General features: G+C 37.0%; 1 protein-coding gene across 1 annotated transcript in view; it reads right to left on the bottom strand.

Moving 5' to 3' along the window:
• Positions 1-23655, bottom strand: part of LOC145286399 (uncharacterized) — a 682462-nt gene that overhangs the window by 635603 nt on the left and 23204 nt on the right. The window contains exons 2-3 of the mRNA XM_080135324.1: positions 23343-23475; positions 8244-8325 (exon numbers count right to left, since the gene is read on the bottom strand). Of these exons, the coding sequence (XP_079991450.1) occupies positions 8244-8325; positions 23343-23475 (215 nt within the window). The remainder of the gene's footprint in view (positions 1-8243; positions 8326-23342; positions 23476-23655) is intronic.

The raw sequence follows: 23655 nt of genomic DNA, 5'->3' as shown, positions 1-23655 counted from the left end.
GGCTGTGGCCCGCGGATGTAAGAGAAACACCGCGTGGGGCGCGCGCCAAACCTATTTCATTAAATTATTTCAATTGTTATCTTTGTTTTCTTTTTTCTTCTTTTCGGAAAAGGAATAACCAGAATAGCGCACCAAATTATGTTATCATATAGTCTATAAAGACCAAACTGCTGAAAATTATTGGCTGTTCCGAAAACCGAACCATCTAGAACTGCACTTTGTATCGGTAAACACTTCTTAAAGTCTTCGTCGGTTTACACTCTAAATTGTGTCAATCTGAAAAAAATGTCGATTAACTAATATCGGCAAATAATATTTTTCTCATTTTTCGATAAAAAAATAGTATGTTACATTTTTTAAATATTTCGTTAAATAAGAAATGCAAATAACTGCACTTCTTATCAGTTTCAATTTTTTGTATTAATCTTTTCTTCAATTACACGTTCTTTAAACATAGTGGTTAAAATGTTTGAGAATGTTAGTAAAAAGTCATATGATCGAAAATCAGGGACAGTTAATGATTAAGTGTACATAAAATATTCATAAATATGAAGTGTAAATTGAATTTTTAGATTTCGTAATATCAAACACGTATTGCTGCGTCTCAGGTTTCAACACGTTTTTTTTTTCATGTAGGTTTTCAGCGGCCAACTAATTTTATAAAGTACATTATTGTTAAGCTCTAATTTATAAACTACATTATTGTTAAGCTAGAATTTATAAAGTGCATAATCGTTAAGCTCTAATTTATAAACTACATTATCGTTAATTTCTAATTTATAATGTACATTATCGTTAAGCTCTAATTTATAAAGCACATGATCGTTAAGCTCTAATTTATAAAGTACACTAACGTTAAGGTCTAATTTATAAAGTACAATATCGTAAATCTCTAATTTATAAAGTACATTATCATAAAGCTCTAATTTATAAAGTACAATATCGTAAAGCTCTAATTTATAATGTACATTAGCGTAAATCTCTAATTTATAAAGTACAATATCGTAAAGCTGTAATTTATAAAGTACAATATTGTAAAGCTGTAATTTATAAAGTACAATATCGTAAAGCTCTAATTCATCAAATACGTTATCGTTAAGCTCTAATTTATAAACTACATTATCGTTAAAGTCTAATTTATAAAGTACAATATCGTAAAGATGTAATTTATAAAGTACATTATCGCAAAGCTTTAATTTATAAAGTACATCATCGTTAAGCTAGAATTTATAAAGTACTTCACCGTTTAGCTATAATTTATAAAGTACAATATCGTTTAGCTATAATTATTAAAGTGCATTATCGTAAAGCTATAATTTATAACGTACATTATTTTTAAACTATAATTTATAAAGTACATGATCGTTAAACTATAATTTATAATGTACATGATCATTAAGCTAAAATTTATAAAGTACATTGTCGTTCAGTTATAATTTGATTTGACCTAAAATAATATTCCCATATTAATTGAATTAAAAATTAATTATTGTGTTTTTTAAGGTTTCTATAAGAAATATGAAGATCATTCCGCTACCTTCAGTAAACAGTAGCAATTCCATAAAACCAATATGCTGCGCTCTAAAATTATTTTTTGTACATAATCATAATGCACCTTTTTCTAGTAAGTCAATGGTGTGTTTCTGCTTCTGGTTCACGACAGTGATAGTGATGTCGGAAATGTGTAAATAAAAAAATAGAGTCGTTTATAAAACATAAAGCTGCATGATGCAATTTTCTAAAAGGTTTGTTCAATAATTTAATGTTAAAAATGCTCATTAATAAAGGAATTCATTAATACACACTTTATATGAACAATAGAAGATGTACCCGGCATCGCTTTACGTTAAATTTCCTTAAAAGAACCCAACTAAAAATATGGTATGAAGCGTGTGAATGCTAGTATCGTGCTTTTTTTCTTAGCAGTTCGTTTCTTGTAAGTAAATAAATGCTCGAACTTAGATCAAAATCAAGAGGAAAGAACAGTGAGTAAAATAAGATAACACTTAGACCAGAATGACACTGTCTTTAAAAGTTGTTTTCAAACTACTTATTCTTAATATAAATAATCTATAATGTGAACACAGCAAGGAAACAGATAAATATTCGGTGACGTAACAATTATTCAAATCTGACCCCTTATCAGCCTTTTTTCCGGACGAAAACAGCGTTAAAATGCTTCCACATGCCTTAATATACCAAATTTCAAGCCACTCCGCAGTCCGGGGAGTCAAAGAAGCGGCTGACGAGGGAACGGGGCTCAGACTCGGTGATACACGCCCAGCGACACCGGTTCCACCTAAATCCTCGTCGGTCGAAGCAAACACTCCCGCTCAGGCTCCCCAAGAGGACCATTCCCAGATGGAAGCTTCCATGCCTGCGGCGGATGATGGAACGAGGTACCACTCAAGTGATCCACAACTAGTGGCACCCTCTGAACCTCAATCCTCATTTGCCGATGGCAACCAAGTCACCCCAGCTCCCCAAGAGGGCAACCCTAAGGAGAAAAAGAGGAAGAAGAACGAGGAGACAGCAAAAGCAGATGGAAAACCACAGCCAGTGGCAATCCCAGCTCCGCAGATGCTAGCCACCTCAAGCGACCCACCGACTCCTCCCGGAAAGGATCCCCCATCCGCGGAAGAGGAGGAGGCGGAGGAAAGCGGAGTCACTATGAGAACCAGGACAAGATACAAGAAACGTTAGCTTCTCTTAAAATTCTCAGAGGGGAAATGAACGACCCGCACCCAAAGGCAACGCTCCAGAAGGAAAGCAGAACTGGAAGAAGCGGTTCCTCATCACCAACTGGAGGAGCTCCAACTCCAGAAAATGAAACATCCAAAGAGAAAACTTCCACGGAGCATCCGCCCAAAGATGACTCTGCAACAAAGAAGAAGAGAGGCGGGCAGGGAGCTGAACAAAGCCAGGAAGCAACGTTCGACGCTGACTGGCCGATTCTAACCCCCAACAAGGCCAAGACTACACCTCAAACTCAACCACAGCCAGTGCCAGAAGCTCCACGTCCAAGGCCATCCAACTCATCACAAGAGCTGGAAACAGCGTGGAGCCCAAAAACGCAGCAAGACCAACTGACTCCGGAGGGCTACAGAGAGATCTTTAACTCCACCTACAAGGACTATACGGTGGGCAACATCGCCAACCCCTCCCAGGGCAAATCGAGAAGTTGGAGAAAAGTGTTCTCTCCCTGACCACGTCTGACCTAAAGACCAGAAGCATGACAGGAGTCGATAAGGACAGCACGGTGGCACTCCTCCTAGAGCTTAACATTCCAGCCAGTTACATCTGCAGGAGGAGCTATGCCACGTGGGACGTGCTGCTCCCCAGCCCAGAAGACGCGATAAGGCTAGCAAAAACCGACCACGGGGGGAGGATTAGACTCGAACCAGAGTACCTCAATAAGAGGAGAACGAACGTCACCGTGCTGAATGTCCCTGTCTTCATGGGAGCCCGGCAGGTCGGGGCTATACTAAGCCAGTATGGAGACGTGGAATCCGTCACGCCTGCCCGCGGTCAACGGAATGTGATGACCGGATATCATAAGTTCAAGATGGTCCTGGACAAAACCGAATTCCATAAAATCCCTGCGATGATGAAATTCGACGAGTGGACGATGACTATCATTGTGGAGAGCAGGAGGCCCCAATGTTGGCACTGCCAAAAACAAGGGCACATGGCTAAGGACTGCGCTAAAAGACTCCCGGCCACAGCCCCTCCCAAATCACAAGGGATGGCCCCTACCAAAGAACCAACCCAAACCCCGGCTGCAGCCCCACCAACAATTTCTACTACACCAGCAGAGTCTGGCTTTCGATTGGGTGGACCATAGGTTCCTGGGATCTGTGCTGGAGGCTGCTGGATGTAATCCGGACTTCCGCAAGTGGATCTCTGTACTGTATGACAGGCCGACGGTAGCGGTGCAGATCAACGGTAAGCTGTCGGAGTCTTTTTTCGTCTCCCGGTCGGTGCGACAGGGTTGTCCTCTGTCGCCTCTCTTGTACGTCCTGGCGTTGGAATCACTCCTTCGCAAGTTAAGGGACGAGGCGACTACACCAGTCCTGCGCGGGATAGCTCTTCCTGGAGGCACACGAGCCAGGGTTTCCGCGTTCGCCGATGACGTCACCGTGTTCGTGCCTTGCCCCACGAACATTCAAGTGGTCACCGAGACGCTCGTTCGATACAAAGAAGTTACGGGGGCCGTCTTCAATCGCAGTAAGTCGGTAGGTCTGCGGTTGGGTGCCTGAACCGGAGTAAATTCGCTTCCAGGCATTTTCAGTTGGACCGACGGCCCTGTCCGGATCCTTGGTGTGTGGTTTGGACCGGGTCTTCAGCTGAAGAAAAACTGGTCGGAAGTAGAGGCCAAGGTCGAATCCTCTGTTCGGACTTGGGTTCGAAGGAAATTGTCCTTGAAGGGTCGGGCGGAGGCGTGTGCTACATACGTCTTTCCGCTCATCCTTTACTGTCTGTATGTACTTCCCCTCCCTGCAAAACGACGAATCAGCTTACAGGAGCACCTCGACACACTCTTGTGGAACGAGGGTAAGCATTATGTTTTCAGAGAGGTCTGTGTTCGAAATCCGAGCAGGGGATGCTTAGGATTGCCTGATCTCCTGTGTCACAAACACGCAGAGAGGTTGGCCTTCCTGAGCCGTTCGTTGTACGTAGACGTTCCATGGGTCGCTGCGGTTGGAAGCTCGTTTTCTAATCTCACACTTGACACCTCGGTCGAAGCTCGGCGGAGACCGAGGGGGGAACAAACATTCTACGCCGAATGCCGGTCCGCACTTAGAGTGTTGCCGGGGACCAGTGTCCTCGAACAGTCTAGGAACAGGCTTTATCGCGAGCTAGTGGGGCGTAGCACAAAGGAACCGCTAGTGAAACGGATGGGGATGTCGTTAGAGGAGGTCCGCTCCCAGTGGAGTTGGGCGCCGGGACGGGACTTTCTTAGAAACTCGGAATTTTCCCTTACCTGGCGACTTGTCCGGAACGCACTGCCCCTCCTTGAAGAACTCAACCTTTACAATGAGGAAACCCGGGTCTACTGCCTGCACTGCAACGAGGACTTGAGGGAAACAGCCGGTCATGCCTTTTTCCGCTGCAGCAGGCTCAAGACCCTCCTAGGGTACGTCAACGAGGTAACGGCTCGCATCGATGCCAAGCGCTGGCTTGAACTCGACGAATCATATTTTGCGGGAACATTGATCCGCCGCTGCCTAGGGAGAAAAGAATGGGTTTTCTAGCGATACTAGCAGTAGGGAGGATGGTCATAGTGATCACACGCCTCAAGCGAGTCCGCGAAGGGATATCTGTTCCGGAGCGGGATCTGATTGTCTACTTTAAACATCTGCTTAAAGTAAAGATCAGATGCGATTGGAAGAGGTTAACTCGAGTAGCCTTTGACAAGAGGTGGGCGCATGACCTTAGCTTGTGCATCCGACGAGGCGCCAAGTTAGCTTATCGTGTTACCACCATACGCATGGCACATGCGGTACTGGGTCCCACGGAGCCAATCCCGCTAAGTTAGACAAATAAAAAGTAAAGACTGGTGGTACAAATGAGATCCTTTCCTCCAATTTTTGTTTTTTGGCACTAGAGAACCTTCTGAGGCTACCCTACCACTACCCCCCTATCTCTTTGTTTTATATCCCCCTGGTCAACCCCTACTCGAAGGTCGCCGCCTACCCCCCCCCCCATCTTCCCCTTTTTTTTTGACAATTATTTATTTTTCCTCCCTACACACGATAAGAATCCTTCCCAATCCCCACTAGGGATCTTCCCGCTTGTTTTCGGTGCCCCGGAAAACAGTAGGTGATCTAACTTTCTGGATTAGCTCAGGGAGGGACCTTACTAACAATGCACTAGACTATTTTATTTTTTGCGTATTTTTCTAGATTCCCCACTCCACAACACGAACTGTTTTTCTTCCAAAATTCAAGAACTTTTTATTTGCCAATGAATTGAACTTTTTTCACACGCACACACACACACACATACATTTTAAGTTTAGGAAAAAAAATTACAAACACACACACACACACTTAAACTAATTGTAAATATATTCTTTTTTGCAAAAACGCTGGGGTTTTCATTAGTTAGTTTAGAGTCCACAGAGTGAATGAGGTATTGTGGTAAATGTTGCCAGTCAAGAGTAAAGTCGCCAAAGACTCCATTTTCACTGTAGTAACAAATACCCTGCAACACTCCCCCACCCAGATCTTAAAGGGCCTTGTGCCTAAATTTTTTTTGTAAAATTGAAGTTTGCTTTTAATTTATTTTAATTTTACATTGAATTATTTTGATTGTAATTTTCATTTTCACGAAATAAATTAAATATAAAGATCAAAGTGTAGTATCTGTTCTGGCAGATACTGCAAGCAAAGACTATATGTGGAGAAAACCCCACATATAAGACCTTGGTCAATGTAAGGGCAACCCTACATACCAATTGCCACTATCCAGACCCCGTACACCCCGTGGAGTTGGTCCCCATTTCCCCTTCACTCCTAATATTAAAAATCGGCCTTGTGCCTAATTTGCTCGGTGGGGGAGCAAATAAATACCAACCTCACATATAAGACCTTGGTCAATGTAGGAGCAATCCTTCATACTAACTCTTTTCCAAAATCAAAGTGTTGTATCTATTCTTAATACATGATGTACATATGTTGATAACTTTGTGATATAAAGTTGGGGATTACTTTTCTGTATTAATTTAATGTAAAATGATCACCCACTTTACAACCAGTCAGTCTCAAAGCCAGACAGTCATACTCTAGGTCATTCAAGTTGTTTTTGAAGGAGCCCAGTTATTTTTTAAGCATTTAAGTCATTCTTAAGGTCATTCAATTCATCCTTAAGTTCATTAAAGTCATTCTAAGTCATTTATTTTTTATTTATTTAAGTTATTTCAACCCATTTTCGGTCATTTTAGTTTATCTTTAAGAATTTCATGTCAATCCTACATTCACGCATTCATTCATTACACGATAGGACGCCACTAATAGCCTTGTTCCATGAGAAAACTTTTTTCAACGTGAATGTCCTGCGTACAATCTATTTAAACTACAGGAACACAATTATCGCGTTATTTGCAACGAATTTAATTCAAATGAAGTCTTTATCTCAATGTGTTTCAATGAATGAAATTCACAAATCTAGTTCCGCTGAGTGGACAGCAACAGGATAAACCCATCCAAAGCGATGAAAGATGTAAACAGCAACGGCACATTTTTTGTTTTCTCTCTATAATATTCGCTATTTATGATTCTGTACCTTTTTAAGTAATCTTTGAATAATAATTTTTTGCGCATGATAAAATACTGATGTCAATATTTTACTTACTGAATATGGATAAAATTTAATGCACAACTGTAATATATACATTTTAGAATGACTACTTGTGCTTATATTGTCAATCTTAAAAAACCCTTTAAATACTACAAAAAAGTATCGAGAATATGTATTATATGTATTAGTATATAATACAAAACGTTGGATTTTTTAAATAAGTGTAGATTACTGAATGGTACCAAAGAGACCCTTCCATCTTTCTCTCCCTTAGCATAAAAATAAGCAGTACAAGTGTTAACCGAAATGATGTCTACTTTGTCTAGCAGCTGTATACTCAAGACACATAATAATCATTCCTTACATTAAGGGTGTATCTTGCACATACATATATTTCGTATAACGGTTTCGAAATATGATTTTTCTAGGTTTTGACTCGACTAAGTGAGATTTTCTACGTAAAATTTCGGAAGTTTCCCACTTGATAACTTGCAATTGTAAGCACCGTCAGATATTCTACTGCGACGCCAGTGTAGATAAGCTGAGAATCAAAAAAAGAAAAAGTAAATTATATATTCCTTTCATGTGCTCGATTCTTCCTGAAGTTAAACGTCGATAGATTTCAATAAAAAAAAATCAAATGCATTTATATACAAATGTTTCAAGACTATATATTTTGATCGCGCCAGGCCCCTCTCTAAGCACAATGAATATTTAGTTGTGTATTCTTTGCCACCGCCTATTTAAGTTACAGTATGATTGTAATATGCATTTTTGAAATGTATCGTATATTATTTAAGTTGATATGATTATCACTTATTTTGTGTTAAACTATTTCGCTTGATGACAACAAGTGTTCAAATATAACAAGTTATAAATAACGAGAGAAATGTTTAGTTTTAGACCAATATATTAAAGAGTATATTATAAATTAGACTTACCATTCCATTGCCTGGAGAACAAATAAATCAAATTCTGACATTCAGGTGACCAGGAATCAGTTTCTCTTTCAGTATTTTCTTCCTGCAAAAAAATTGAGGAATTTAAATTATATTACGCGTGGGGTGAGTCATTATATATATCATTAATATGTGAACAGCGTATATATATATATATATATATATATATATATATATATATATATATATATATATATATATATATATATATATATAATAGCTGCAGAAATTCCCCTATGGAAAACAGTATCATAGTTTTGAAACACCAGATGCGACAGACAAATTAAATACAGCTAGTATAATAGTCACTATCTGATGTAGCTTTCGAACATCTTTGCAGACACATTCAATCGTGATAATAAAACACTACAATAGCTCATAGGCGCAAAACCATCACAATCGCAACATCGTTAGAGGAATAAAGTACCTATTTTCCTCTCTAAATATTAAAATCCACCCCCGAAATCAGTCAGCCCCGGAGGGAAGTCTACATATTCAACAGATTCTATGCTTTCATTCAATGTAACTGCCTAATACATACACATATATACCATTATCGTTTCCGTAGATGCATAAAAAAATAATATCTCCCTCGGGAATATCCGCTGCCTCTGATTGGTTGCGCACTAATTCACTTATTCCGGAATTAGATCTTTCTAAACGAACACTTCAGAATATTAAAATATCGCGTTGCTAGGACAAATACTTATTCGCACGACGTCATTTTTTTCTTTATAGACAGTTCATTCTCAACATATAACAACAGTGAACGAATAGTCCATATATATATATATATATTTATATATATATATATATATATATATATATATATATATATATACAATTTACACGGCTAAGTTTGAACACGTACGAATAACAGTTTGGCTTGTAAGTAGAAACAAAATCAGAATTCAAACGCTAAAAAGAAATTTGCAAACAATAACAATCGATTACAATGTTCATTATTAAATCATGTGAATCTGAGAAAACGATTGTTGGTATTTGTCTCTTCGATTTTTTTACTTGTCAGAATATTTTCTAGAAAAAATATCGGGGATTACAGGAGGGACTACGTGAAGTTTACTTACATCCTAAGTACAAGTGATTTTTCTGAGATGAGCTGGATTCAAACTTGTGACACGCAGGTCGTCCGTCCGCGTTCGTAACGGCTAAACCACGGTCACCTTTCATCGATAGCAATAACAAAATTCGACGTCATAAAACTATGCAATTGTTTATATAGAGAGTGGTTAAAATTCTTGTCGAATAGAGAAAGATTATTTATATATTTAAGACGAGGAATTGCGGTTAGTCAGAGAGGCACGTTAGTAAACAAGAGATGTGAAATCATGTAGTCATACAATCAGACAAGATTGTGCTTGAAACCAAAGTCTTATAGAAAAAATGAGCAACAAGCGTCAAATATGGACACACAACTAAGGTGTGCCTTTTTATATATTTCCTTGTCATCGGTGGACGTTTTGTGGATTAGACTTGCTGTCGCCTGACCCGTTCATCCGTTTATTTAACTGCTTATAATCTATGTTTACACACACATACGCACACGTCGTTTTAATAAATCACATGAACGCTAGTGCAATAAAAAGAACTCTGCGTAAATTTATACATACATGATAGCACAAACATTGATGGGTATATAACACATTGGTACGCAACTATTTCAACGTCTGTGAAGCATAGCCACGACTAAAACGGAAGGAGGAAGTAAGTATTTTTTCACGGAGTCTTACTTAAAAAACATACGAAAAATTAAGCAATTATCCAATCAATACAGCATTTTCACCGATTATTAAGTTATTAATCAATTTTATAATAGTGTACATATTTTCATTATATATATATATATATATATATATATATATATATATATATATATATATATATATATATATAGCTTACAAACCCCTTCATGCGTAAAATATATTAAATTGCGAGTAGGGTGCAGGCTGCAGATCAAGCAACCAATAAAGTACACCAACTGCCCACGCATCAGATTTTTAGGTTGAAAATCCGAATTTTGAATGTTTGATTTTTCATCTTTTGTGTTTTGAAGAGTGAAGTTCATTGATTATGTAACTGATGATTATTATCTTTCAGATTAGCAAATATATATAGAGATATTTTCATTATTTTGGGGAAAAACACTACATTTTAATATTTGAAAAATAAATTAATGTTTTTTTTTAATGAGCCTAATATTGCTTTTATACCATATATCAGTAAATGGTTTGAAAATCTGATAGTAAAAAAAATCAATAAAAAATTTCGGATTTTGCTTAAAATACGATAATTTCTTTCAGCTATTGCTTGTTGATTCGCCTGCGGTGGACTAAGCGTGATACTAAATGCAGGAATTGTTCTCAACATATACGACGCCCAGCATTCCCAAAATGGTCGCCCATCTTTTACTGGCAAGCCTCATCGTTGCTTTACTTCGGGGGTTACGTAGGCAACAATATATATATATATATATATATATATATATATATATATATATATATATATATATATAGGGTGACCGGAAAAACGGGCCCCGTGTACACTTTATGTGATATCTCCATTATTTATGCACCGATTGCCCTTATTTTACAGGACATGGCAGAACCACCGATCGTGAGTTCACCAAGACCCCAATGGGAGCAGGGACAAAGAATACACTGTGTTAAATTTTACTACAAGACAGGCTCGTTTAAGAAAACCTAGGACAGTTTCACGCGTCAGTTCGAATGTGAAAAGGCTCCATCCAAAAGCAGAATTCAGAACTGGGTGGACCACTTCGAGAAGTATGGGACCATTGAGAACCTCAACGCTGCCAGAGAGAACCGTCCAAACCACTCGGGACGTCCCAAGACGCGAACGGCCTAGCTGGTCGAAAGAGTGAGAGAGTCTCTCCAGCAGAGTCTGAAACGCTCTGTGCGTAAACGAAGTCAGTCCCTCGGTATGTCCCGTGAGACTTTCAGGAGAGTGCTGGTGAACGATATCAGGGCTTACCCATACAGAATACAAATGCTGCAGACCCTTACAGCCTCAGACAAGAAGCAGGAGGTATATGGCAGTCAACATGCTCGAGAAGATCGAGAAGACACCAAGTTTCCTTTACCTCCTTTGGACCTCAGATGAAGCCCACTTCGATCTTGATGGAAAGGCGACCTCCAAGAAAAAGGTATTTTGGGGTTACTTCAGACCCAATGAATAGCCACCAAGACCCTGCAGTCTCCTAAGTGCACGTTGTGGGCTGCAATCTCGGCCAGAGGCATCATTGGATCAATCTTCATCGAAGAATCTGGCGCAGCAGTGACAGTCACCAAGGAGTGGTATGTGGAGGTCCTCAAAACCGTCAAGAGTGGGCTCCAGACCATCTACCCGTCGCTCATGAGCAAGTTCTGGTTCCAGCAGGACGGAGTAAGTGATCACACCTCAAACCTGATTTGCTGAAAGAGAACTTCGGAGGCCGAGTGATCAATCTCAAGACTGATTTTGAATGGGCAACCAATAGCCCGGTACTAAGCCCCCCAGATTGTTTTCTTTGATGCTATCTTAAGGACAGAGTTTACGCAGGGAAACCCTGAACCATCACGGAACTCAAGGAAGCCACCAGGGAGGAGATGAGAGCCATTTCTAATTTGGTCTGTAAGAACGTCATGGACAACTTCGTGCAGCGCCTCAAGAAATGCACGGAGCTAAATGGAGACCATTTAGAACATATGCTGTAGAACGGAGAAAAATGGTCAAATACCCTAGTGTTTGATGTGATGTTTTGAATATAATAAACTAGTTATGACCAAAGTTTGATTTCATTCGGACAAAACACTAAGAAACGGGGCCTAATAAGAGTTGGGGCCCGTTATTTTTGGTCACCCTGTAGATATATATATATATATATATATATATATATATATATATATGTACACTTCTGAATAAAGCTATCTAACAATCAGCTGGTATAGAAATCTGTGATTATATGATTTACAAAATATTACTGGCCGTAATATTTTATAAGTCTTATCCCATCTAAATAGGTATTGCTCGATATACAAGATTACAATTATAGTGATTCAATGAAATTCAAAAAACAATTTTTTAAGTGAAATGTTTGAGTTAAATATCAAATATTTTTATTTTTCTAAGTAAAACAAAGAATACTTTATACATTTTATCTCCTTATCTTATAGAGTTTCGATGCCTACCATCTCTTCAGAAAAGAAAATATTAGCAAATAGTTATAATAGTATTCACCCTATTTGATAAAGTCACTAAGACATAGAAAATCATAATCAAAAATTGAATAATTAGAATTCATATATCAAAGGAATTGAAGAAAAAGATATAAAGGTGTTGGTCCAAATTGCGCGGTAAAATCCAAGGTGACTGTCTTTTAAAGCAGTTAGGTAATGACATCCAAGCTGTATATTGGGTAATCAACATCACACAGCAGAACTCCAAGTTGGGCATACTTCTGGAGTAATTCTTCTTTATGGGTCCGGTGAAAAGCTTTTTTAAGGTCTGGTGGAAACGTTTTATAAAAAAAAGCTATAGTATTACTGGAATGGGGCGTTATTTCGTTATAATAGACAGAGATAGTGGTGGGTAGAGAATAGATTGACCGGACGCTTAAGTAGGTCAGGTTCGGCCCTGATATAAGGAAAGAAGAAAAAAAAGAAAATGAAGCAGAGAAAATAAAATAAAAGAAAGGAAGAGGAAAAAGTGAAAATGAAAATCTGCGTTTTTCAAGCTGAAGTGAACCTTTAAAATAATTAAACTAATTCCATCTTAATTTCTTTACTCTGTTTAAATCAATTAAATCTAGTCAACTCAAACAATATCATTTAATACATAAGGTGCTATTTTTGTTTATTTTATACGTATTGATAATATACTTTAATGGGAGAATTAAACTGAAGATTTCGAATAATGTGTGCAATTAAATTGTACAATTTTCCATATTCTTATAACAAATAATCTTGAATCTTAGTTAGACGAAGAAAAATTTATTGGTCCAAAAACATTTTAAAAAATATTTAACTGTTTTATCGATCTAAAAATGATGGACGTGAACGGCGTATTTTTTGGGAAATTAAAAGTTAAAATTCTATTTAAATAATAGATAAACGTTATACTATTCTGTTTTTCTATATGACAAAATTCAGCATAAATTTTATTGCAAGCCCCACTCTCCCCAATGGTTTACTTCGACTTGCGCAACTGCCATTGCCCAAAGGCAGCACGCATACGGCAGATTTAACCGTCCAAAGTCCAGTTCAAACAAACAGAAGTATATACAAGCTAGAAGTAACGTTTAGAAAGAAATAGCGACAGCTAAGAGAGAATTTACGGAAACCACTAAAAAACGCATCGAAGCACAAAAACTAGGAAATCGTGACTTCTGGAAAATCTACAACAGTGTCGTAAATAATGGACAATCAACAATTCTCCCACTAACCAACAATCACGAGGTTGTTTGCTCAGCAACTGACAAGGCTAATATGCTTGCCAGCCGATTTGCCTCGAACTCCACACTGGACCTTCCAACCACCCTCTGCCTGACTTCCCTTTGCGGACAGACGCCACGCTAGACGATCTAAAATAACCCTGCTCAAGTACACGCTATCATAAAAAACCTTGACACTTCAAAAGCATATGGACCTGATCTCATCCCAGCTGTGCTATTAAAAACGTGCTCAGCCGAAGTAGCTCCAGTTTTCTCCAAAATCGACAACAAATGCCTTAATGAATCATGCTTTCCGGGCTGTTGGGGAACTGCTTCTGTGGTACTAGTATTCAAGAATTCTGGCGAAAGAACTGACCTATCAAATTATCGCCCCATTAGCCTCCTCCCACTTTTCGCCAAAATATTTGAGACTATCATTAACCATGCTCTAGTCCGGCACCTTACAGAGGCTAAACTTCTGACTGACAAAAAATATGGATTTAGACAAGCTCGTTCCACAGCTTACATCACTGAATCTCTGAATTCACTGGACAAAGCGGTGGAGGGCAGAGCGGTAGCTCTTGATATATCTAAGGCTTTTGACAGGGTATGGCATGAGGGTCTCCTCAGGAAAATTAAATCATACGGTATCACTGGTAGAATACTTAACATAATTAAAACCTTCTTAGACAGGAGAAACATCCATGTTGTCCTCGACGGTCGTACATCTAAACAGTGTGATATTTTTTTAAATTCAATTTTCACCCCAAACAAGGCACAGTGACACTTTGAAGCAGGGGGCTACTATTAGGGACTTAATTAGCGGGGTCATTATGAAGGGAGAAGAGTAGAAAGATGTTTGTTAACATTACACTTGAACTTCTGCATATCATTGCAGTTGGGAAAGCAGAATCCCGGAAGGGAGTTCCAAAGACCCGCAGTTCTGAGGAAGAAACTATTGGAGTAAAAGGCTTTCTTGCACCTAGGGATCTCTACTGTAAAGGGATGAGACTTAGAAGCTTGTCGGGTTTTTCGGGGGTAGTTACGTCGGGGAGGTACAAGTGTTTGCAGTTCGTCAGAGCATTCAGCATTAAAGTATTTGTAGAACAGGCAGAGGGATGCAACATCTCGTCGATGGGACAGAGGCTGAAGCCTAGATGACAGTTCAGGACCTATCAGGTTGGCGACTCTCTTTTGAACCATGTCCAGGAGCGAGAGACAAGCAGCAGATGCACCAGCCCAGATGTGACAACAGTACTCCATACATGGGCGAATGGTTGCCTTATAGAGGTATAGGATACTCTCAGGCGTAAGTAGTTTTCTAGCACGGTAGAGGGAGCCAACCTTCCTTTGCAGCAGCCTTGGCAATGCTCTCAATGTATCTATTCCAGTTCATATTTCCTGTAAAAGTGAGGCCGAGGAGTTCAAAATAAGTACTTTCAGGCAATGTGTTCTTGGCCATTGCTATTGGTGGTAGAGAAGGTTTCTTGTAGTTATTGAAGGAAACAAGCTTAGTCTTAGCAGCAGTGAATGTGACCAACCATTTTTGTCCCCATTCACTACGGATTGGAGGTCATCCTCTAGTGTTTCTGCCATTTCCTTGGATATGTGTTCATTTGTTTTCCCCTCATATCTGTTATAGAGAGTGGTGGCATCGGCAAATATACCCATCTCCGAAACAATTTTATCAGGGAGGTCATTTATTAATATCAGGAATAATAGAGGTCCAAGGATAGACCCCTGAGGTACTCCCGCATTTATGTCATATTGTTTGGATGTACGACCGCCGAGGACAACTTTGATTTTTCTATTACTTAAGAAGGATTTAATTACATTATGAATTCTTCCAGTGATTCCATATGATCTAATTTTCCTTAGAAGACCATCGTGTCATACCCTGTCAAAAGCCTTAGATATATCAAGGGCCACCGCTCTACCCTCCCCTGTTTTATCCAATGAACGGTATATACGTTCAAAAACTACAGTTAAGATATCTGCTGTTGAACGGGCTTGCCTGAATCCATATTGTTTGTCAGTCAGGAGTTTAGCAGCTGTTAGGTGCTGGACTAGGGCTTGATTAACTAAGGACTCAAATATTTTGGCGAAAAGCGGGAGGAGGCTAATGGGGCGATAATTTAGTGGGTCAGTTCTTTCACCAGAATTCTTGAAGACTGGTACCACAGAGGCGGTTTTCCAGCAGTCGGGAAAACAAGATTCGTAAAGGCATTTATTGTAAAGTTTGGACAGAACTGGAGCAACCTCGGCAGAGCATTTTTTTAATAGCACAGCCAGGATGAGATTTGGTCCACATGCTTTTGAGGTGTCTAGGTTTTTTATAATAGCATGTACCTGAGAAGGGGTGATTTTCAAATCGTCTAGTGTGGCGTCTGTTCGCAAATGAAACTCAGGGAGTGCCTCAGGGGTCTATCCTTGTACCTCTATTGTTCCTCTAGGATGGTTATATATGCTGATGACACCACGCTCTATTACGAGCACGACAGGAAAACAAATGAACACGTAACTAAAGAAATAGCACAAACACTGGAGGATGACCTCCAATCTGTAGTGGAATTGGGACATAAATGGATGGTCACATTCAATGCTGCCAAGACTAAACTGGTTTCCTTCAATAACTACAAGAAACCTTCTCTACCACCAATAGCAATGGCCAGTAACTCCCTGTCTGAGAGTACATCTTTCAAACTGCTTGGCCTAACGTTCACATGGGTTGGAACAATTATATTGAAAACATTGCCAGGGCCGCTCCGAAAAAGGTAGGCTCTCTCTACCGTGCTAGAACACTACTGACACCTGAAAGTATCCTATATCTTTATAAGGCCACAATTCTCCCATGCATGGAGTATTGTTGTCACATTTGGGCTGGTGCATCTGCTGCTTGTCTCTCGCTCTTAGACAAGGTTCAAAAGAGAGTCGGCAATCTAATAGGCACTGAACTGACATTTAAGCTTCAGCCTCTGACCCATCGACGAAACGTTCCATCCCTCTGCCTGTTCTACAAGTATTTTTACGGTGAATGCTCTGACGAACTGCAGATACTTTTGTCCCCACGACATAGACACCCTCGACAAACCCGACACGCAGCTAAATCCCACCCCACACAGTAGAGATCCCTAGATGTACAAGATCTTTCTACTCCAGTAGCTTCTTCTCCAGAATCGCTAGACTCTGGAATTTCATTCCAGGTCCCTCCTTCCCTAACTGTACTGACATGCAGAACTTCAAGTGTAACGCGAACCGACATTTTGCTATCCAAATCCCAACATAGTGGCTCAGTAGTTGATGCCCCTGATAGTAGCCCCCTACACCAAAGTGGTAATGTGCCTTGTTTGGGGTGAAAATGTAATAATATACAGGGTGTCCGTAAAGTTACTATACCGTTTTACAAGTTACTATACAGACACCCTGTAATATATTAACAGTACAGTAAGATATTGTATTAAAATATTTATTTGTAACAATAAGACTGTATAGTAACTTGACGGACACCCTATATATATATATATATATATATATATATATATATATATATATATATATATATATGTGTGTGTATATATATATAATGTTATACATATACATACATATATATATATATATATATATATATATATAACATTTGTTGTAAACATCCACCATAGAAACGTAGTCTCATATGAAACCATTTTTTTTTACCCAACCTTATCGGTTTCCTAATTGTACATCTTACTTACACGCAAATATGAGCCATTTCATACTTAGTTCTTTTTAAATACGTTACAAACAAAATTTCTCTACACACATTTTGCTAATTTATACACATTTTGCTAATTCTTCCCTTCTGACGAGAAGGAAAGTATGTCTTCGAAACTCTGCGGATTAAGGATTTTCAACTCTATTAACTGTGTACTTTGAGGTAAAAATTGTGTGTTTAACGTTTGCTAAAGTGTTACTCAACATATTATATTAAGTCTATATACATATGTCAACCAATTTAAGAAACTCGTTTCTAATCGTTGAGCACGTTCATTTGAAATAAAAAGTCGGTCAATTAAGCTCTTAATGGCAGATCATCATATAATGATTATATAATTCTGACAGACGTTAAAACGTATTTTAAAAGATGTAGAAATTTCAACAGTATTCCTCACTGTTAACGGTAGCTGAATGAATTGGATCCTTGCTAATGAAGCCAGAGATATCTTCAGTTTCCGGGTTCGGCTCTATTGACTGGTGTTAATCCTGACACCCTGTACTGATTCCCGAAATGACAGAACACTGGTGTCTGTAGGTATTTAATAAGTGTTATAGAAAATAATTATATATATATATATATATATATATATATATATATAATAAATTCCACAGCCAAACAACGTCTCAGCTCACAAGAGACATGACAGTCAACGAACCGGAAGTCCAAGACTCGAGTTACCCCCTCATTTGGGCTCATCAGTTAGATCGAGTCTTTGACTTCCGGTTCGTTGACTGGCATGTCTCTTGTAAGCTGCGACGTTGTTTGGCTGTGGAATTTATTATATACGATCTCTCACATTGTGAAAACCACACATATATATATATATATATATATACATATACATATATATATGATGATTGCAACGTCTTGTCAGACGAGTGCTACTCCCTCAGACATTTAAAATCCATGAGCCCAAATGTCTGAGGGAGTATCTATACAAATATGATGTTACAGAGTCTTAGCTTTGTACAACAGCTAAGTCTCTCTCTCGGTTCAAAATGTTGAGATCCAGCAACAAGCAAGAGCAAGATAGCCAGCAACAAATTAAACTGCAGACCAGCTTAATGCGAGTACAGGTCTTCCGCTTTATGGTTTTTTAAATCAGAGATTTGATTCTCCTAGAAAGGTTGCCTTCACCACGACTTACGGGAACCCTCTCTACCCCAATACACATAGACACACACACACACACACACACAAATATGCACGGTGCTAGTTGACCCAGAAAAAGAGTTCATTCGCCCTTTGGAAGGTCTTGTTTTTAATCCTTCAGGGAGACTAGCCGCCCTCCTCACAAACAAGTCTGGTGGGGGAACCAGTTTAGTCGCCGGTGACCCGACCATGAGGCAAGTAGTACTGGGTTACATGGTACCAGTAGCATATGACATGACCTGCCCATAAATATATATATATATAAACATATATATATATACATATGCATATATACGTGACAATACGCGCATTGAGGATTATATATAATAGATGTTTATTTACTATCCCGTTTATAATCAAGCGAAGTTATTGTATAAACGCATTGATTGATGTCTCGCAATTATACGAACTGATTACTTAACGTTTGATTAAACAAATTAATAACCTATTCATATTAATTTATAGAATAATGTCAACACTTATATATTTACTAGCTGTACCCGGCCACGCGTTGCTGTGGCTCAGTTTGTTAAAATGGAACACATGTGAAAGTAGAGAAAAGTTTGATTCTTTTTTTCAAGAGAATGTACAAATTATTTATTTTTTTAACAGATGTTAAGAAAATAAACAGAAAAATACTTCCATCATTAATTATGCAAACAATAAATAAAATGTTGATTTAGTGTTTCAATATGCTTATAAATTACGATAAAACTTGCTGAGTATGCACTGTTTTACGGTTGTTGTAAAAATGGAACGGAAACTTAAATTTCGCTTCATTTTAATCTTTCTTAATTTTTTAATTGTGCCCCCCAAACGAATATAATCAAAACAGTAACATTCAACAATTGTACTTTATGTATATAAAACACAAAATATTTATTAAAAAAAATGTTTTTTAAAAAGTTAATAACGAAAGGGAAATAATTCCATTTTTAAACGAAAAAGTCAGTTTACCTAACTTACTGTATTAATGCTATTTTTTTAAGCAAAAAAAAAGAAAAGGTAAATATGCAGAACACCGAATTGAGGTCGCTGACAACGAATCTGATAGTCAAACTTGGGGCAAATTTACCGTTTGCATGGTATTTACCCCTGAACCCACGAACTTCTTTCCACCATTTTGCAGTTTCCGTTTATGCTACGCGCATGCACGCTGTAGCATAAACGACGGCTTCACCAAGCAAACTACGTTGGGGGGAGGGGATTTTTTTTTCCAGGACATAGAATTTTCTAATTTTCAAAAATACATTATAGCGCTTTTTGGGTGGAAAATTTAAAATTAGCTGAAAAAGAAATCAAACAAGAAAAGGAAAGCACACCAAGTTGGAGTAGGGGGGGTAATTTATCTGTTTTTTTTTGTTGTTTTTTTTTACCTGGAACATCGAATTTTCAAGTTTTCCGTAAGTAACGCACCGACATTTACCAATTAGAACACCATTTAACATTTTCCGAAGATTTTACTTTGTACATGGGGGGGGCGGATGTGATGTTGGGGCGCCCAAAAAAACAAATTAGAGTGGTCGGTGGGGTTTGTATTACTGTACACATAAATTCGAAAAAGTTGTCAAAAAACAAATATATAACAAATAAATGTTATCAAAGGCAAGATAAGTTACTTTTCTACCAAACTGGATATATTTTTCGTGTTTTTATTCAATGTGACATATTGGGTTTGTATTACTGTACACATAGATTCGAAAACGTTGTCAAAAAACAAATATATAACAAATAAATGTTATCAAAAGCAAGATAAGTTACTTTTCTACCTAACTGGATATATTTTTCGTGTTTTTATTCAATGTAACACGTTTATTCAGCTCGAAAAACATACAGTTTTACCGATGTATTGGAAAATTAAAGATGGCATCTGATTCTCTCTTTAACACGGTAAGTTTGGGAAAAGGTGTTATAAATAAAAACCCAGATAAAATATTGTTAAAAACTCGCTCAATATATGTTACCGTGACATAGGTTGACATATATTCGGCGGGTTTTTAATAGTATTTTTTATAGTTTTTTTTATTTATAGCACTTTTCCCAAACTTACCGTGTTAAAGAGAGAATCAGACGCCATCTTGAATTTTCGAATACATCGGTAAACACTGTATGTTTTTCGAGCTAAATAAATATGTTGGGTTTGTATTACTGTACACATAGATTCGAAAACGTTGTAAAAAAAAACAAATATATAACAAATAAATGTTATCAAAGGCAAGATAAGTTACATTTCTACCTAACTGGATATATTTTTCGTGTTTTTATTCAATGTAACATGTTTATTCAGCTCGAAAACCATACAGTGTTTACCGATGTATTGGAACATTCAAGATGGAGTCTGATTCTCTATTTAACACGGTAAGTTTGGGAAAAGATGTTATAAATAAAAAACCGGATAAAATACTGTTAAAAACTCGCTCAATACATGTTGCTGTGACATAGGTTGACATATATTCGGCGGGTTTTTAATAGTACTTTGTATAGTTTTTTTTTTATTTATAACACCTTTTTCCAAACTTACGGTGTTAAAGAGGGTGTGAGATGCCATCTTGAATTTTCGAATACATCAGTAAACACTGTATGTTTTTCGAGCTGAATAAATATGTTACATTGAATAAAAACACTAAAAATATATCCAGTTTGGCAGAAAAGTAACTTATCTTGCCTTTGATAACATTTATTTTTTATATATTTGTCCCCCCCCCAAACAAATTAGAGTGGTCGGTGTTCTGTAGTAGCGTATCTGGATATTTATCCCAACACAATATTTAGGTTTGGCTATGAATTCCTAAACTCATTTCACCCTAAATAATTTAGGTGACTGAAATAGGAATCTAATTGAATCTTTAATTCCCTGAATAGTATCCGATAATTCATTTTTCTTCGAGTTATATCGAATACATTAATACGGACTTTAGGGGCTTTTTTCGTAATGTTACTGTAAAAATTATTTTTTATTGTGACAAATTACGATGCTTTAAAAAAAGCAAAAATAAATTCTTGCGTTTTTTATTTACTACTGAAAACCATAACTTTAGTAAAGGTATTTTTTGTTTAAACAAAATAAAACATTTTCACTAAGACTTAAGTAAAAATAATTAGTTCATTATATTCTGCGATCATTATTTGAAAAATACTGCAATTTTCATTAAAATTCGTTAATTTCCTGATTTTTGGTGAATTTTCAAGTAAAGGGAGGAGTCAAAATGTGTATACACTTTGAGCGTCGGCATGCATTTTGCGACCACGTGTGGTTAATTTAAATTAAAGTTCAATCACATGGTTACATTATCAATAAACCCATTGAAAATTTACCGATATTGTAAACACATTATGTTTACATTAAGCCTGTGGTGTTTTTTAGTGATGCAATGTTGTCAACTGAGATTTAAAAAATAAAAACCGCGAGATCAGGAGAAAGAAATGTCCAGAAAATCGCTTTTACTGTACACATAGATTCGAAAAAGTTGTAAAAAAACAAATATATAACAAATAAATGTTATCAAAGGCAAGATAAGTTACTTTTCTACCTAACTGGATATATTTTTCGTGTTTTTATTCAATGTAACATGTTTATTCAGCTCGAAAACCATACAGTGTTTACCGATGTATTGGAACATTCAAGATAGTGTCTGATTCTCTCTTTAACACAGTTAGTTTGGGAAAAGATATATATAGTAATTTATAAAATATATATGGCGATTAAGCTACACTGAATATTCTGCTTTTCATCCACTATAGGATTCGTCAGACTTATGCGCGAATTCTGTGGTTGTGGTTGTAGAAGCAACCACAGAATTCGCGCATAAGCCTGACGAATCCTATAGTGGATGAAACGCAGAATATTCAGTGTAGCTTAATCGCCATATATATTTTATAAATTACTAACTAGCTCTACCTACGTATTGAGCACTTTTGAAGTAAATACTTAAAGTTTACGCATAAATCTATACTTTCGTATATTAAATTTATGTGAGTAAATGAAGTAGTTATATATATATATATATATATATATATATATATATATATATATATATATATACATATATAATTGACACTCATTAATGAAACAGCTGTAACGGAACATCCAGGAAATAAACGAAGGTTATAAACAAGAAACGTGAGTCTTTGAATTTTCAACAAAACTTTGCACTATATATGCGCTGTCCCTATTAAATAGGCACATTGAGCTTAACTCAAAATTAACGGTGAATGGTTTTAAAATAACAATCTAGATCCGTTAAACGAAAACGGTATACATTGAATGTAACGACATTTCAAAAACAAACTTTTAAAAAAATTATATATATATATATATATGTATGTATAAATGTGTCTATATACTGTACTATAAGCAACAGTTATTTTTAATTGTAATTCTTTAGCGAACTTTACAATACTTTCATATCATTTTTATTTACGATGTTCATCACCAAATCGTTTTTTATTCCAAAAAAAAACGAAAATTTCAAATTTCAAAACACTACAAAGATCTGAAGAAATATAACAGAAAATGCTGAATGTTTTGCGACATGGTAACCTTAAGTTTAATTAATGTCGTTGTACTTACACCTCTTATTTCTAAATCTATCTGTCACTCTCCCGAAAATCCTATATAAATAAATAAACATTATATAACGTAATGTTAATAATTTAGGGGATAATGATATAGGTTTAAAAAAATCACTGGCAACACGTGATGGGATGTACTCTAATATATCCTTACTTGTTTTTCTGTAGTATGTTTCAGTAAATGAAGCGTCTCTGTAAAACTTAGAATAGTTTGACGCGCTGATGAATGCTTGGTTTGATGCGTTGCTTTATCAACATATGTCTTTGTGGCCGTAACACTTTCAATCCTAAAAATAAACAGACAGATAGGATTATAGAGTTTCTGAATAAATTACCAGAAACAAAAATTTAAACAAATAGAGTTACTATTAATTAGAAAGTGTATTCCTTTCTTCATTTATTTATTAAGAATTAATACTTACAATGTTGTTCATATATTTATTAAGAATTAGTACTTACAATGTTGT

The sequence above is a fragment of the Euprymna scolopes genome, chromosome 10, assembly GCF_053919585.1.
Source record: "Euprymna scolopes isolate OS-2025 chromosome 10, ASM5391958v1, whole genome shotgun sequence".
Lineage (NCBI taxonomy): Eukaryota > Metazoa > Mollusca > Cephalopoda > Sepiida > Sepiolidae > Euprymna > Euprymna scolopes.
The sequence above is the reverse complement of the archived record's forward strand: the minus strand, read 5'-3'. Positions and strand labels throughout refer to the sequence as shown.